This window comes from Calypte anna, chromosome 6 (assembly GCF_003957555.1).
Source record: "Calypte anna isolate BGI_N300 chromosome 6, bCalAnn1_v1.p, whole genome shotgun sequence".
Lineage (NCBI taxonomy): Eukaryota > Metazoa > Chordata > Aves > Apodiformes > Trochilidae > Calypte > Calypte anna.
Window position 1 is genome coordinate 7,177,469 of NC_044252.1, and position 15,525 is coordinate 7,192,993.

Here is a 15,525-nt window from a genome sequence, read left to right on the forward strand (position 1 = left end):
TTTATTCTTTCCTTTCTGGCTTCTAGGTAAGTTCTGGAGAAACAGATGCGAGGATGCAAGGATTGACTTCCTCGACTTCCAAGTGACAAGAATTTTGTAAGTCAGAGGAAAATTTTAGCACCAATATTTTTCATCCACTAAGTAACAACTTGAATAAATCTTAAGCCTGTCTGCAATATTAACAAACAGATGACTAAACAAATCAATAAAACAGTGTAGAAATCCTGTAGAAGACAACAAAATTGTCATATGTCTGAAGTAAATAATCCACAAAGAGCTTTATGTACATCACTGATGGATGCTGAGAACTTTTTAAAAACATTAAAATGCCAAACTTCCCAACTTAATTCACTATATAAATTGGAATTTTACTTCCATGTATTTACCATCATCCAAAAGTATCTTTTGAAAATAATGGGAGGGCTCCCTCTTCTGACAACACTTTAGACAAATGGTAGAACTGGTCAGCCTATACACACCAGGGTATGTTGTTTTGGAAAAAAATCCTGGCTCGTATACATACTTATTTCCCAGTAGTTAAGAAAGATGAAAGTATTTTAATCTTAGTGGAAAACAAACTTCAGTCCATGAAACTGGGGACTATTGTTATTACAAGAAAATTTATTTGTATCTTACAAGTAAGATTTTAAAATAATGCATATTTTGACTGTGCAACTTGGAAGGAAACTACATAAAATACAATGTAAGACTGACAGGAAAGCATTAGACAGATTAATAGATAAGGTATGTCCAGAATTAGAAGATAAAATAATAAATGGTACTTTATAAGTTACCAAACACAGACCTATCGAAGTAATATCTAACACAGTGGCCTCAAATCATTAAAACAGACACCATTAGATTTACAGATCCATCTCCCTTCTCAATTCTTAGCTAAGAAGTCAATGATTCCCAAAAATATAAATAGATATTTGAGATCATAAACGCTGCCTATCTTTTTCTGTTAATATATATTTGTGACTATTTCTTCCTTTGCCGAGTTTCTGCCCCACCCTTGGGGCTCATTATTCAAGCCAGCTTTCCTTTCAACCAACCCCTCAACTTTTGCTGAGAAAACATCACCTAAAAGAGTTCCCTAAAAATTGTTCCCTAAAAATTGTAAAATAAACAAGAAAATTCACAATCCAATGGTAAGCCCTTCATCATTAACTCGCTTCAAAAGCTACATGTCACTACAGCTGGTATATTTAGGTGATTTCCAGAAGAGATCTCAACTTTTCACTCAGTATCTGCTCACTTAAGCAGACTGTGGTCTTTGACATATTAATTTACAAAATTTGGGAGAGTTCACACATCCCTTAATCATATAAAAAACTGAAGTATGCCTCTACGAGATGTATCCACCTCCACATGTTCTCTTCACTACACTCAATATACTCAATAAACAAAACCAGGGTAAGAGAAGAGTTTTCCTGTGGTCTAATAAGGAGCCACCATCTTAAGAGTGCTTCCCTGTTCCTTATTTAATGCACTGATGCACACTCCTCACCTTGGTCTAAAGTTCCAGGTTTTGCAACATCTCTCCCTCCATCTGGGAACCTCATCAGTAAATCATCAGAAACAGAAATTGCCTTTTCACCACCAGTGAAAGAATGATGCCCAATACAAAGTTCCTTTTTTCTCTGGACACAGCTGATAGTACTTAATTTCCCTGGCTGATGGTCTCAATCTCATCACCACGTTTCCAAACTCCTAAGATGCATGAAGATATCATAACAAGCTCAGTTGCATTTGTGGCAATATGATGCAAATCTGGTACACATCCCCAAGTCAGATTTTTAAATACTTTCCTTGTACTTATAAAAGATTCTAGTAATTTGAACATTACACACGAGTGAAGAGTTGACCAGGCAGTACAACAGGAGCCAAAAGTTGACAGCCTCAAAATTGCAACCTGAAAACCAGGGAGCACAAAGTTGGCAAGATGAGCTAACACAGTGGCTCTCATGGCTAGCACATGAGATAAAACTGGTATTTTATAGGTGCCTTGTCAGTAATCACAATCCTGTTTTGCATGCAAAACAAAACTCATTCTGTTAAATAGTAGTCCCTATACACAATGGGAAGAGGCAATAGAAAGAACAGTTCTCCTGATGAGATTAATTAGGCAGACACTTCTTTTCATAGAATCATAGAATTAGCCGGGTTGGAAGGGACCTCAGAGATCATCTAGTCCAACCCTTGACCCATAAACATATATAACTAATAAAATTAACTTGAAATCAAATTAGTTTCCAGTTAACCTTACTATAGCCTATCAAGCCCCTCCCATGCGTTTTTAAAGCAATTCTAAGCTGACAGGAAAAAATACAACCATGTCTATTGCATCTCATTGAATCTCCCATATGGCTTAAATTAGCATAGTTCCTGATTACCTGTCAAGATGCACATTAGTAATAGTCCTACTTAAATTTGCCACCTACTATCAACTTTTCTTTTCCAACTCTTCCAGGTGGAAAGGCAAAGACAAAAAAACCAACCTAATCTTTCAAAGGCTTTATTTTCAGCATCTCAGCACATCGAATTTTACTGCTAAACCAACAAAGCACAGTCCACACAAACACAACTGTAATATAATGATTAAAGTTGTTTAAAAAAGGAAAAGGAGAGCAACACTTTTTAAAAGAAGAAACCATTACACTGGAAATAATAACGTAATTTATTAAACTAGTTTTGATAGACAAAAGGCATTTCTCACCTTATCTTCAGTAACCTTATCTACTAGTGAAGCACCCAAATTACCTGCTGAAGATTTAAAAACAATCCAGTTCATAAAGTACAATCATAATTTCAACTGAATTTACAAGCCAAATAACAAAGATCATCATTCACAAAGACGATAATTGCAAAAGCTTTACTTGAAAATGGAAATAAAGCCAAAAGTCTTGGTATATATAGAAAAAGTAGTTACTTATATTTTACCTTTCTTCCTATTTTAAATCAACTTTATTTACCTTCTCACAGAAGTCGGTAAGAGCTGTGAAATCCCATTTCTTGGAATAAGCAACATTGTATCTCAGTATAGCCTCCTAGAGAAAGACCACAAGAAAATAAAGCTGGCAGATACCCATTAACAGAGAAAAACAATTTTATGAAATTTCCTTTTTGAAAGAACAGTACCATCTAGTGGCTAAAACCTGTTACAGAGCCTACCAAAATCCATAAAACTATATTAATATGGTGTGACTCTGTGATGCCAGATCCTGTATTTTAGGTTTAGCATTCAACCTACATTTAGCACTGAGCCTACATTTTTTTTTCCTCCTAGCACAAAATAAGACAAGGCATGCTTGGATCTGCCTACACACACAACATAAACATTCCCTACCCCATGCTTCCTGACTTTCAAAATACCAAAGGGAGGTGATTTTCCGCATGTACTCAGCACTGGGGAGGCCACACTCCTTGAGTATTGTGTCCAGTTTTGGGGTCCTCAATATAAGAGAGCTATCAAGGTGCTGGAGTGAGTGCAGAGAAAGGCAACGAAGCTGGTGAAGGGCCTGGAGAATAAATCTTCTGAAGAACAACTGAAGGAGCTCAGACTGTTCAGTTTGAGGAAGAGGAGGCTGAGGGGAGACCTTATCACTCTATAACTACCTGAAAGGACGTTGTAGAGAGGTTGGTGCTGGTCTCTTCTCACAGGGAATTAGAACAAGAGGAAATGGATTCAAGCTGCAACATGGTAGGTTTAGACAGGACATTAGGAAAAAAATTTTCACAGGAGTGGTCACAACTGGAATAGGTTGCCCAGGGAGGTGGCTGAGTCACCATTCCTGGATGTTTAAGGGTCATTTTGATGTGATGTTGGGGGATATGGTTTAGGAAAGAACTTTATAGAGTAGGGATGATGGTTGGACTTGATGATCCCAAGGGTCTTTACCAACCTGAAAGATTCTATGATTCTATTCTGTGATTCTAGAGGAAAAGCATCCCCCAGCAATACAGAAGTTTTACCAGTTCATGAACTTAAAGAATCAGAAAAACAACAAAATTCTATAGGCCCATCACAACAAAAAACACAGAACTTAAGAAAAAATACCAAATAAAATACTATTAAAGCAAAGTTTCATTAGTTGATAGGGGAACACTTATTTGTTTATAAAGTTTAACAGAGCATTAGCCTCCAAAATGTTCAGGTATTTATTTTAGCAGCTTGAATTGTTGCAGTTTTAGTGGAGTATACTGGTGTAAGCAGTTACTGCTTCAAACTCTCTCACCTTGTCCATTGAGCCCCTATCTGGTTATAGTAAAAGCTACATACTACATTTACTACAAACTAACAGTTACAACTGGACAAACACAGTTTTGTGTAGTCTTACAAAAGATAATTCATTTTAAATAACACCTAAAGAATTCACTGATAATGCTAATGACTCATTAACTAAGGCCCCTAATTCATTAGGTAATCCCTTGAACAAAGATTTTTTTAACTTATTTTTTTCTAAAAGTGATTAAACCAATAGGGCTGAGCCAAAATCACTAACAGTACATGAAGAGCCTGACTGCACTGATTTTCACAGACTTGATTTCAAATTGACAATCTTACCTTCAGATCATGGGAGCAAGTAAATTTGTTAAGTAATACAGTTTGGATGAGTTCCCATCGACATCCAGCAGTTCGATCTCCATTCTTTAACATAAAAGCCCAAAACAATGTCAGATTAAGTTACTCAAAACAAGAAAGATATATTTACTAATAACTGTGTTTTATTTGTGAAGATCTTTAAAAATAACCAAATATTTTGAGCAATTGTAAAGTGCTTCTGCAACTTCTGCATTATACTTGCTTAACATTTCCTTTTTAATTGAAGTAGTCACAAAACTCCTAGAGCTCTTTTTTTACATAAGCAGCACTCTTCCCCATACCATCTCAAGGACAAATGATGTTCAGTACATTCCTCATGAAGACAGTGGATTTTGCAGATAAAAAATGACTAAAGTTTGCAAAATCCACAACTCAAAAATACAAACTTAGCTAACTTAATAAAAATTGTAATACCAAGAACATAAAGGGCACAAATCATAAGAGCATGTTACTGTGGCTGATTCTTGCACCAACCCAAATTTAAGACATCCTGTGATATTCTTCCTGAACAGAAAGTCTTATTGCCCACTACAAGCAAATAGGACCCACAAGGGTAGAGATACAACTCATCTTGCTCAACTGGCAACAAAGATCTTATCAACCCTATCTCTGAAACATTAAATTCATTTTATACTGTAACTGCAAAGCTGATAAAAGAGTATTTCCTAAAAGCTATAAAATTTGTCTGTTCCAGATTCTAGTATCAGTAATCATTGTAGTCTTCACTATAGGACAAGCTTGCTGATTTTATTCATCAGTCTGAAGTATTCAGTGGGTATGTTTAATACAGTCTCAAGCAGTGAGAAGAAAGCAGATAAGCAAACCATTCAGGGCCAACTTTAATCTCTCTCAGGGCCATCGGTTTAGCAGATCAGCAGTCATAGAGACCTTACTCTATCACCAATATTTGATAGAATCTCACAAATAAAACGTGGTTACACATTCGTTCATATCTGCTGGCATCCCAAATGACTTCACATAAAAAGCCACCACCAAAAAAAACCCCAAATCCTAAACATGTAAATGCATAAGTATATAAACATGTAACTTAAATGGAGTATAAGCTTATACTCCATATAAATCCAGGAAGATTCCATACCATCAAATCAATTGCTAGGTAAAATAATTACTGCAAAAAAATAATTCTGCTTTGCCTGAAGCATCCTGACCCAGAATCCAGGTATGTTTATCTACTTGATTTTTCACTCCACACACACAATTTGCCAAGTGAGCCAATGCAGTAAACTTAAAACTCATCTATATACAAACAAAGTTATTTGATTAAATAAACTTCATCTTACCTCATCCTCTACAGGGTACAAATTTTGTTCTGAGCAGGGCATTTTAACATGTTTGTTGTCCCACAAATCTTTGTAGTGAGTTGGAAAAGGTTTAGGCACCTCTCCTTCCCTAAGAAGATCTACCTGAAACACAGAAGGAAGAGAAAAAGTTCAGCACTAATTGTTTTAATTAGGAAATCAAAAGTAACAAAAAAACCCCCCAACTGTTAAAATCGTTGTCATCCACAGACACCCTTTTTGGAAAGGGGGAAGCTACAAACTGGCAACACTGTAGACATTCAGTTTAAAAAAAAAAATCTGCTACTCTGTTACTCTTAGGTTATACTTGATGAAAAGAATGCTACCTTAATATAATCATCTACTTAGTTCCTAATGTAAACCGCAGTAATGGGCAAAAATGACTTTTTTTAACCTATCTCTGAACAGGATGGGAAATCATTATAGATATGACAGTATTTCACATTTACTCCACAGAATTTCAGAGACGTAAACATAAACATTGCCAAGTTACTAAAGATTTAACTTCCTACACAGTCTTCTAACAGCACTGATTCTTACAGGACTTCGATTCAAACTTAATGTGGGGTTTTTTGTTTGTGATCCATGACACTATAGGCTTCCTAGTCACATGTTTTATTTCAACAATAATTTGACTGCATATTACTCCAAAGGATTAAAGGCAAATGTATCAGATTGGATCTAAAATGCAGTGATAGAACTCTTGGAAGACCTCATTCTTTGCCCTTTTTGTATCTTGAGCCCTTTGTATATCTTGAACCCAAACTAGACTGGTATTAAGAGGAGAATATGAAAATGTTGGAAGTACAAATTTCACTTGTAGACATATTTAGATTCTCTCAGTTTACAACTCAGACAAGGAAGTACACACACCTATGTAAAAGAAAAATACTTGTCCATGAAAAGTTAGAGGCCATAAAACCATGATTACATTTCTTCTGGATATTAATACCCTAATTGTGTGCATCAGAAAAGTCAGCTTTCAGGAAATCAGTTGCCCTGGTCTGTTGGCAAGGAATGGCAAAGAAAGATTTCCACAACCTGCTAATCCTATCAGACTAACAATAGGCATTTTGTGTTACGGGAACAATTCAGTAAGAAATTTGATTTCAGGTAATACAGTGAGTTATCAATCATACTCTGATGGTAACAGTGTGACTGGCTGAGGGCCGCAGGTGAGGAAGTCGGGCTGCACACATTGGCATTCTTCTCATCTCCTCAATTGGTGTCCCAAACCATTTCTTATTAGTTGGAAGTGGAGGTGGTACATATTTGTGAATCTTCCTTCCTGGCCTCTGGGGTTTGAATTCACACTTTTCTTTCCTGCTGTTAAAACAAAATATGTTGAAACATTTTATTTTCCACTGAAAGATGTGGCAGGCAAACACATGAACTTCTACTCCAGGGTTAAGTTTACAGCAGGCTGTTTATTTGCTGCCCTTTGCTGTGGCCCCAGGCCATAGTTTTATTTGAGGAAAACCCCTGCCACTAACAACCTCCTCCTCCCCAGTGAATTCAAGTACATGATGTTTACCAAAATGCTCTACAGGCTTACAAACACCTTCACAGAACTGCAGTGTGTCAGCAAGTCAAGGCTGGGTTTCCCTCAGCAGAATCATGCTCTTTCCCAACACCATCTGCTCATCCAGGGATGGGCTCATTGGTCTGCATTTGTCAATTGTCTACAGCCTCTTCTCAACTGCTAGAAAACTAACATGTGCATGCACAGATGCACGTATTCCTTCTTCAAACTAAAAAAAAAAAAAAAAAATTAAATTTCTTCACTGTTCTCTCTCACTAGGGTTCTATTTTTCACAATAGGCATCTAAAACTTACACTGCAAGTAAAAATTTAGAAGTAATTGAAAAAAACAAACACAGAAAAAAACACTTGAAAAATTCAAATAGATGCAAGAGGAGATGAACTAATCCTCTTTAATGACCAAAGGCGTTTGCATAGATGGAGATATTCTGGAGAAGAAAAATCTGAACCTGCTGTATGCCAGATGTCACACACCACCTGTGTCTCATGCAAGAGAACGTCCTCAGAGTAAAATACAAAACAAGTTAAAAGCTTACACTTTGTGGTAATGTTTAGACCTTCAAATTCTCCTTAGTGAGCTCATTCCACCCTTGGCTAAAGCTGTTGTCTAACCTGTTTGCTGTCTATGCCTATGGATAGGCATAATATCTTTAGGTGAAGACAGTGCCTACAGCCTGGCCAACCACAACCAGATGACACCAGGTACAGGCCCACTGGCCTCACTGGAGAGCAGAAATATAATTCCAGCATGGCACTACTGATGACTGAAACCTTCCTGATACACTTACTGGATCCTTTCTTGGCAAGCTAACTTGTGATCCACTCTTTTCTCAGGTAGACCTGATCTAATGAAAACTAGAAGGAAAGCTTTCAGATTTTCTAATTGCTCTTTTAAGGGCCGTGGGGTTTTATGGCAATACACAATACTTTGCAGCTTTGCTAAAACAGCATTTCATCTAAATGGGTGAAAAGAGTGCTCCAGAATCCCATTGTTGTAGATTCCATGACTCCCTTTTTCCATACATATTCTAGGACATTATTCATCCATCAGTTTTTCCTAAGAATAACCTTTTTTTGTTTTCCAAATCCACTCTTAGCCTACTCAAGATTTCACAAATGCAAGCCCCCACCACTAGTTAGCCACCCTCCATCCCCCTCTTCTTCATTTCCTTGAAAAGTATGATTTGTGCTGCTGCTGCTTCTCCCTCCTAGAAAGGACTCCCCAGTAACAATGAGCAAAACTTTCTTGCCTTTCTTTAAGGACCTAGGTCTACTGTGATAATTGCTTAATACACCAAAACACACAGTCCTCTTGTTTCTACTTATTCATTTTGATGTTTATTCACTTTCTTAGATCCCATTGCAATCCCTTTCTACAATTCCAAATGATAAATTTCTCATGTCTTTTTCTGATAAAGCCTCAGTAGCAGTGATGCATCAACAAAACAGATTCCAAATGAAACTAAAAAAACCCAAACCAACCAAAAAAACCAAGAAAACCTGTATTTCCTCAGCTATTAACTTTCAAACATTAAAAATCTCATGGTATTAAATCACTTCTTTGATAATCAACTTCCTAAAGTGTCTTAAATTCACAATTTTTACAGATCTCTCAATGATTTAAGAAATTGCACTGGACAAACATATCCTTTATAAAAAAACTAGTCTCATTAAAAGTAAGTTACTTCAAGCATATATTAAAGTTGTCTTTGTGTCATAACATACATTTTGCAAAACTCTTTCTACAACCCAGCCTCCAAAGTGCTACCACCAAAGGTGAAATTTTTGAGCATGAAAAAAAAAGTCAAAGAGGCAGAGAGAACACTACCTTTTCTCCTCAATTTTAGGTATCCTCATGAAGTGGGAGGTGATTTTGGAGTCTCTCTTCACGCTCTGTTTTACACCTTTGTATTCTGATGACGGAGCAGGAGAGATCCCAGGTGACTTTGTAGGCAGAGCATCCACTTTAACAGAATTATCTATTTCCTCAAAGCTTTCTCCACCCTTGGCAGAAAATAGTGGGTTTCTTGACTCAAGTTCAGCACCCCCATACTGAATCCCAAAAGATTTGTTCACAGGTTTTGACACATGAATTTCCTCTCGCTCATCAAGAAATGGACTCGTTTCTTCATCAGCCTCTGACCCATGACAGCTGTTTTTAGAATTATCTACATCCATGGGTGATTCTGGTTCACTTTCTTTCTCAAAAGCAGGTGAATCCCCTGAACTGCTCTGACACATGCTCAGTTTTCCAGGCCCTCCAAGATCAGGTGCACAAGTATCACAACAACCAGCATCTGAAAGTGGACTTTCTGGAACTATATCCCCTTGTTCTTGTTCACCTCTTACACAGACAGAACTGCAAGTCTTCAGCTTCTGTGGACTGCATGAAGTTATTTGTCCATCTGTCTCAGTGTCTTTTGACACTGTATTTCCCATTTTTAAAGGCTGGTCTGATGATACTTTCCCCTGAGTCCAATTGTCACTGCTTTCTTCACAGCCTCTCTGGGCCTGTGTGCCACTTTTATGCATCTGTTCAATGTTGGCATTTTTAAAGAGGTCTTCAGACTGCATCCCCTTCCCAGGCTCTGTGTCTGACACTGGATCTTTATCCTCAACCTCCCAGTAACACATGCTGCCTGTCTGAGGCAGACTTACAGGCTTTGCACCAACTTCCACAGATATTGTTGAATAATTTTGCTGACAAGTACTCTCCAGCTTTTTCACATCGTGCTCACAAAAGTTCTCTTTTTTCATGGAAGTCATCTTGGGATTTGCTTCAGTCTTGTTATTAATTTTGCTGTGGAAGATGAGTAAGAGAATTAAATGTTTTATCTACAAATATAATTGTTGTCAATATAAAATTTTTTGTAATAGAATTATGATAAGCATACAACAGAACCTGCAGAATTTTACCCATTATGCTCTGTAAGTGAGCACTACCAGGATAAACAAGTTTTACTGCATCAGGGAATTCAGCTCAGTTACAACCTATTTCCATTGAAAGGCTCCAAAGGACAATTAATCAGTTGCTCCCCTATTTGTGATTCAGTACCCTTATTTCCAAATCAAATACTATTAAGCTGTTACTTAAGTTATTTCTCCACATGAAATTAGAAGTCATGACCTAGTCCTCTTTAACTTTCACTTTTTCCAGCTAAATACAGGACACAGTAGTCCATAGTCACAAGAAAACATCCTATTATTTCCTTACTTTCATAAGCAGCCCACAACTCTTTAAAAAAAAAAAAAAGAACAAAAATAAAACAAACAAAAACCACAATAGTATAAGAGTAAAGTATATGTAGAACTGATAACAAAAAAAATGAAAGAAATGAAATAATTGAATCAATTATTTTTAAAGAGAAAAATAACCTAGTATGTTCTGCACTGTCTCACACAAAGAATGTAAGAAACACATCCTAATGGTTACCCAGGTAAATGAAGCAAGTTTTCTATGACCAGCTGAAACTTTTTAAAAAGACACTGAAAAGTCATTTCACACTTCAGTACTATTTTTTGCATTAGTGCATTGATAAAGAAAAATACTTAGATGTCATGTGAATACTAAAAACATTTACCAAGATGTCAGATATATCATTTTGAACACTTTCTCCTAAATGTACTGTTGCAACATTGTATGAAACTAAACATATTAAACTTTTTATGTCTAGTCATTTACCAGCTTCTTTATCTACAATAAATAGGAAAATATGCAATTATCACACAACCCTAAATTCTGCAGCTGAACATAGTTTTTCAGCATTAATAAATTCCTGAAGACGTGTTCTCTTCATGAATAACTTTGCCCATAGGAATATTATTTGAAAACAAAACTCCAAAATAGAGGCTTATATGCTTTGAAAATTTATACTGCCCATCTATGCATTTGTTTCAGCACTGAAAATTGTAATGAACAAATATGAAAATGTTAAAGCTGCCCTCTCAGTAAATGACTGTTAGAAGTTATTGACAGCAGATGTTGCCAACTGAAAATGAGAAATCAACTCTGAAGTGAATAAATTTGTTAGGATACCAACAGCAGCAGAGACACAGGAAGTATTTACACAACTTTCTGCTTAAAACTGACTAGGCTGTAATCTGTGAGAGCATATAAAAGCAACACTTTAAAGGAAATCTGAAAAAATTATTCCCTCCTCAAGCATCTTCTTAACATCTTTGCTTTATTGCAACCTGTGAGCCTGTACCTGAACCCTCTGCACTTCTGTATGACTCATTACCACAACTTTTTCTCATTCATTAAATGCTCTAACACTGGTGTGAATTTCAATTTCTGGTATTAATCAAAATCAGTGAAATATAAAAGAGCATATTTACTATTGTGATTACAGAAATTTAATAATTGATATTCCTCTGCACCAAACAGTTAAAATGTTTCACTGTAATGCTGTCTTGTAAATAATGCTCCTAACAGGTTAGCAGAAAATACCAAACTTTAAATGGCACCAATCAACACAAAAACTTTTATAACACCTTTCACAAAACCATTTCAATGCAAACAATAGCCTTTTGTAGTGAAATCTGTCAGTTAGTAACACTAAAGAGGATGTGCCCAGGTAAGGAAAGCAACATAACCAGGGTTGCCTTTTTTTTTGGCAGGTGACTGTACTGGCAACCCCAACTTTTAGCTCTGCACAGGCCCATAAAAAACCCACAACTTATCAATAGGTATGCTGTACAATTTTACCTTTTGGACTCTGTTGTCTTGGGTCCTTTACTCTCCAGCCAAGTGGTAATTGTTCGCTGCTTACAAACTGAAAAACAACAGGTTGAAGTTATTCCATGAAACAGGACAAAACTGCAGCATCATTGCATATGATGATTTGTACTGGATGACAATAAAACCACCTCAATTAAGTCCTCATCATTGTGCCTACATAGGGACCATTCACACTTTATTAAAACTACATGTGATACAATATTTAATTTGTATCCATCAGCAGCTGTAGCTTCTTTAATATTCTTTATAAATATAGGCTTGGTGTGTGGTGGGTTTTATTCATCCCACATTTTTTTAAAAGATGGGTAACACACAGAGTGAATCTCTAGATATATAAAAATTTTTAAAAAGCAACTTGCACTTTCCAGTTATCATTACCATCACCATCACAATGAGCCCTAGAAGACTTCTTCTGAAGTCTTTCTGAATGAAGAGGCAACATGACAGAACAAACTAATAACCCAAACAACCAAACATCTTAGAAGACCCAGCTGAGAAACTTATTTGTATGTCATATACTATGAAATACGAGGCTTAATATAAAGATTTTACACAGCAGAAGTGCCAAATGCTGAGAGAGAAGGACTTTTTCTTTTACCCCTCCATCCATAAACAATCTGTAAAGTTTATCAGTGCTTATTCCCCTCTCTAAACAGCACCAAAACGTGAAGGACACATTTTGTTTCACACGTACTACCAGCTCCACAGCTCCACTCAATGAGATCAGCCTCATTTCTGATACTGCAGCTTAGACAAGCTTTCAACAGAACAGCACAGATTATGTAGAGACCTGGGAGGAGGGGCAGGGAATAAAAAATCAAGGCAATTATTTCACAGATGGAACATACTCTTCATTAGCAGATGAGGGGTTGCTTGGGTTGAGTTTGTTCTTTGGTTATTTAAAGGTAATTCTGAAAATTTGGCATCTGGCTTTAGTTCCCTTTCTTTCCATTTACCAAGGGAAATTTTCTACCTGCCACTGCTGGTGGAAAAGCTCAAGCTGCTTACTCACTGCTTTCAGATGGGTAGAATTTGTAGTTCCCCCATTGCAATGGTAATTTTGCAGAACTGAGAAACCAGCACAACAGATTAACAGTAACTACTGAGAGGCTCAGCGTTTTACTCCAAATGGAGGTTGTGTAACATGTAACATGGGGAGCTTAGGCCACAGGAAACTTAAGAGACAATGTTCCATAAACGCTTTCATTAACATTCAAGGCTTTGAACTCTTTCCCGCAGCTGGTTATGAAACACCCTCATCAGAAGTACAGAATTTCTAGAATGAGAAAAGTAATCTCCAGAAAAAAACGGAGACCATTCTAAGTTCTTCTGAAACAGCAGAAACAGTAACGCTTAACTGCCACCATGTGACTGGGTCACCAGGGGGTAACACCAAGCTATGTGTAGATTACAAGGAAATCTGTCCCATACTCAGCCCTCCAGTTTATCAGCAAACATTCAGATTCATCATTCAGTCAAAAATAAAAGCTCGATAGATTTTAAGAAAAAAACTTTTTTTTTTCCTAAAGATCCACTAAACTGAAAAATACTGGTAATTTTATTTACCCAAGTACTCCTTCTTATCCTTGAAAAGTTAACCTAAAGTGCCTACAGGAAAGGGGAAAGAAGCAGCCAGAAGAAAACCTGAAGAGACATGTTTAAACACAGGACAAATAAACCCCTCCAAAGGCAGCTGACTACCTCTACAGGTAAAAACTTCTGTTGTGAAAGGTCTACCTAGTCATTAGCACAATAAACATAAATAATAGCAGCAGCAGCAGCACAGAACTGAACAGCTTTGCTCTGAACTTTCAGATCTGACTTCCCATTTAAGCCCTAAAACCAATGGAACACACATAATTTTTCTTTAATACTACTAACATCTCTCTTTGCTACAGCTAAGGTGGTAAAAACATCAGAGGCAACAATAAGACAACAGATGCTTACATTCAGTGTTAACAATAAAGCCAGACTTTGCTGTATTATTTCTCAAAGTGGTCTCCGAGTTCCTACCCAAGATTCACAAAATAATTCAGACACAACAAACCATTCCTCAGAATCTACCACTGAGGAAAACAACTTCATTTCTCGAAGATTCTTACATATCACTATGTATGTGTACATACAACCTCTCAGTTACTTGTTACTGAGGTTCAACTCATCAACCAGGGCCCACAATAAAATCTGTTCGGGGTTTTTCCTCCCCTGCATTCATTTCTATTCCTGAAACAGGTACTTCATTGCACATTAAAATTTTACTTTGATGGTGTTAGCTCCAAATAAAACTAACCTAAGGAAGCCACGTGGGAGCTGTTTCCAGGCAGCTGTTCCACATCAGGACGGGCACCCCACAGGACCAGCAACCCACAGACCCGTGGGGGTTCCTCTCCTTACCCTTAGCTCTCCCTTCAGTGACAGCCCAGCACAACCCCGCAGGGAAGCGAGGCGCACTGCCCCACGCCACGAGCTCGGGGACACGGGACACGCGGGACCGAGAGAAGATTCAACCCCAACCCTGCAGGCCAGCCCCGAGGACGCGGCGTGCAGGGACCCGAGCAGCCTCTCGCCATGGAACTTCCCTCCTACCGCGCTGGGGGAAGGACGGCAGAGGGGCAAGGAGCAACTCAGGGGAACACCGCAGCTCGGCGGAGCCCCCGGCCTGGCCAAGCCCCGGGCGCGGCTCTCCCGGGCCCAGCGCCGGGGAGAGTGCGGAGCGGCGGGGGCCGCCGGGCAGCGCTCGGGCAAGCCCAGCACAGCGCAGGCTCTGCAGGCACAGCCGCCCCGTACCGTGAAACGGCCCAAGAGGGACGAAACGCAGCGAGCCCCCCTCCGCGCACAGCCCCGGCCGCTACAAACCTTTGTTCCCCACGGCGGTGACGGGGCTGCCGCTGCCGGGGCCGCTGCCCCCGGGCCCCTCCTGCCAGGAACCGAGCGACGGCGGCGACGGCGACCGCTCCCCCTGGGAGCGGCCACCGGGGCTGAGGGTGTTCTGCCGGGCTCTCTTCCGAGGGGGTTCCCGCCCGGAGCCCGCACTCATCCTCGGCGGGCCCGCCTCCGCCCGCCCCCCCGCCTCAGCCGCGCGGGCCCGCCAGCGGCCACCGGGGTCGGGCGGCAGCCGCTCCCCGGGGACGGCACGACGACGCGGCGGCTCTGCCCGCGGCTCTGCCCCTCCGCATCCTCCGGGAGCCCGCGGCGCCGGGCTCGTCCCGCCGGCCGTCCCCCTCGGCGGGAGGCGCGGAAGGAGCGGCGAGGCCGGGGCGAAGGGGCCCGGGGGATGCCGCCACCGCCACTCACAGCAAGATGGCTCCCCGCCCGCC

The 15,525-nt window shown here is 39.2% G+C and overlaps 1 protein-coding gene across 3 annotated transcripts in view; it reads right to left on the minus strand.

The window, feature by feature from the left end:
• The window catches only part of PARG (poly(ADP-ribose) glycohydrolase), a 61,582-nt gene extending 46,326 nt beyond the window's left edge, over positions 1–15,256 (minus strand). The window contains exons 1-7 of one of the 3 annotated variants that reach the window (XM_030453766.1): positions 15,065–15,256; positions 12,176–12,242; positions 9,296–10,267; positions 7,065–7,251; positions 5,908–6,030; positions 4,568–4,651; positions 2,976–3,050 (exon numbers count right to left, since the gene is read on the minus strand). In XM_030453766.1, coding sequence (XP_030309626.1) covers positions 2,976–3,050; positions 4,568–4,651; positions 5,908–6,030; positions 7,065–7,251; positions 9,296–10,267; positions 12,176–12,242; positions 15,065–15,245 — 1,689 coding nt within the window. In that variant the 5' untranslated portion in view covers positions 15,246–15,256. Of the gene's footprint in view, positions 1–2,975; positions 3,051–4,567; positions 4,652–5,907; positions 6,031–7,064; positions 7,255–9,295; positions 10,268–12,175; positions 12,243–15,064 lie in introns of all 3 variants that reach the window. The other 2 variants (XM_030453764.1, XM_030453767.1) reach the window with 2 other exon arrangements.
• Between the last annotated feature and the right edge of the window lie 269 nt (positions 15,257–15,525).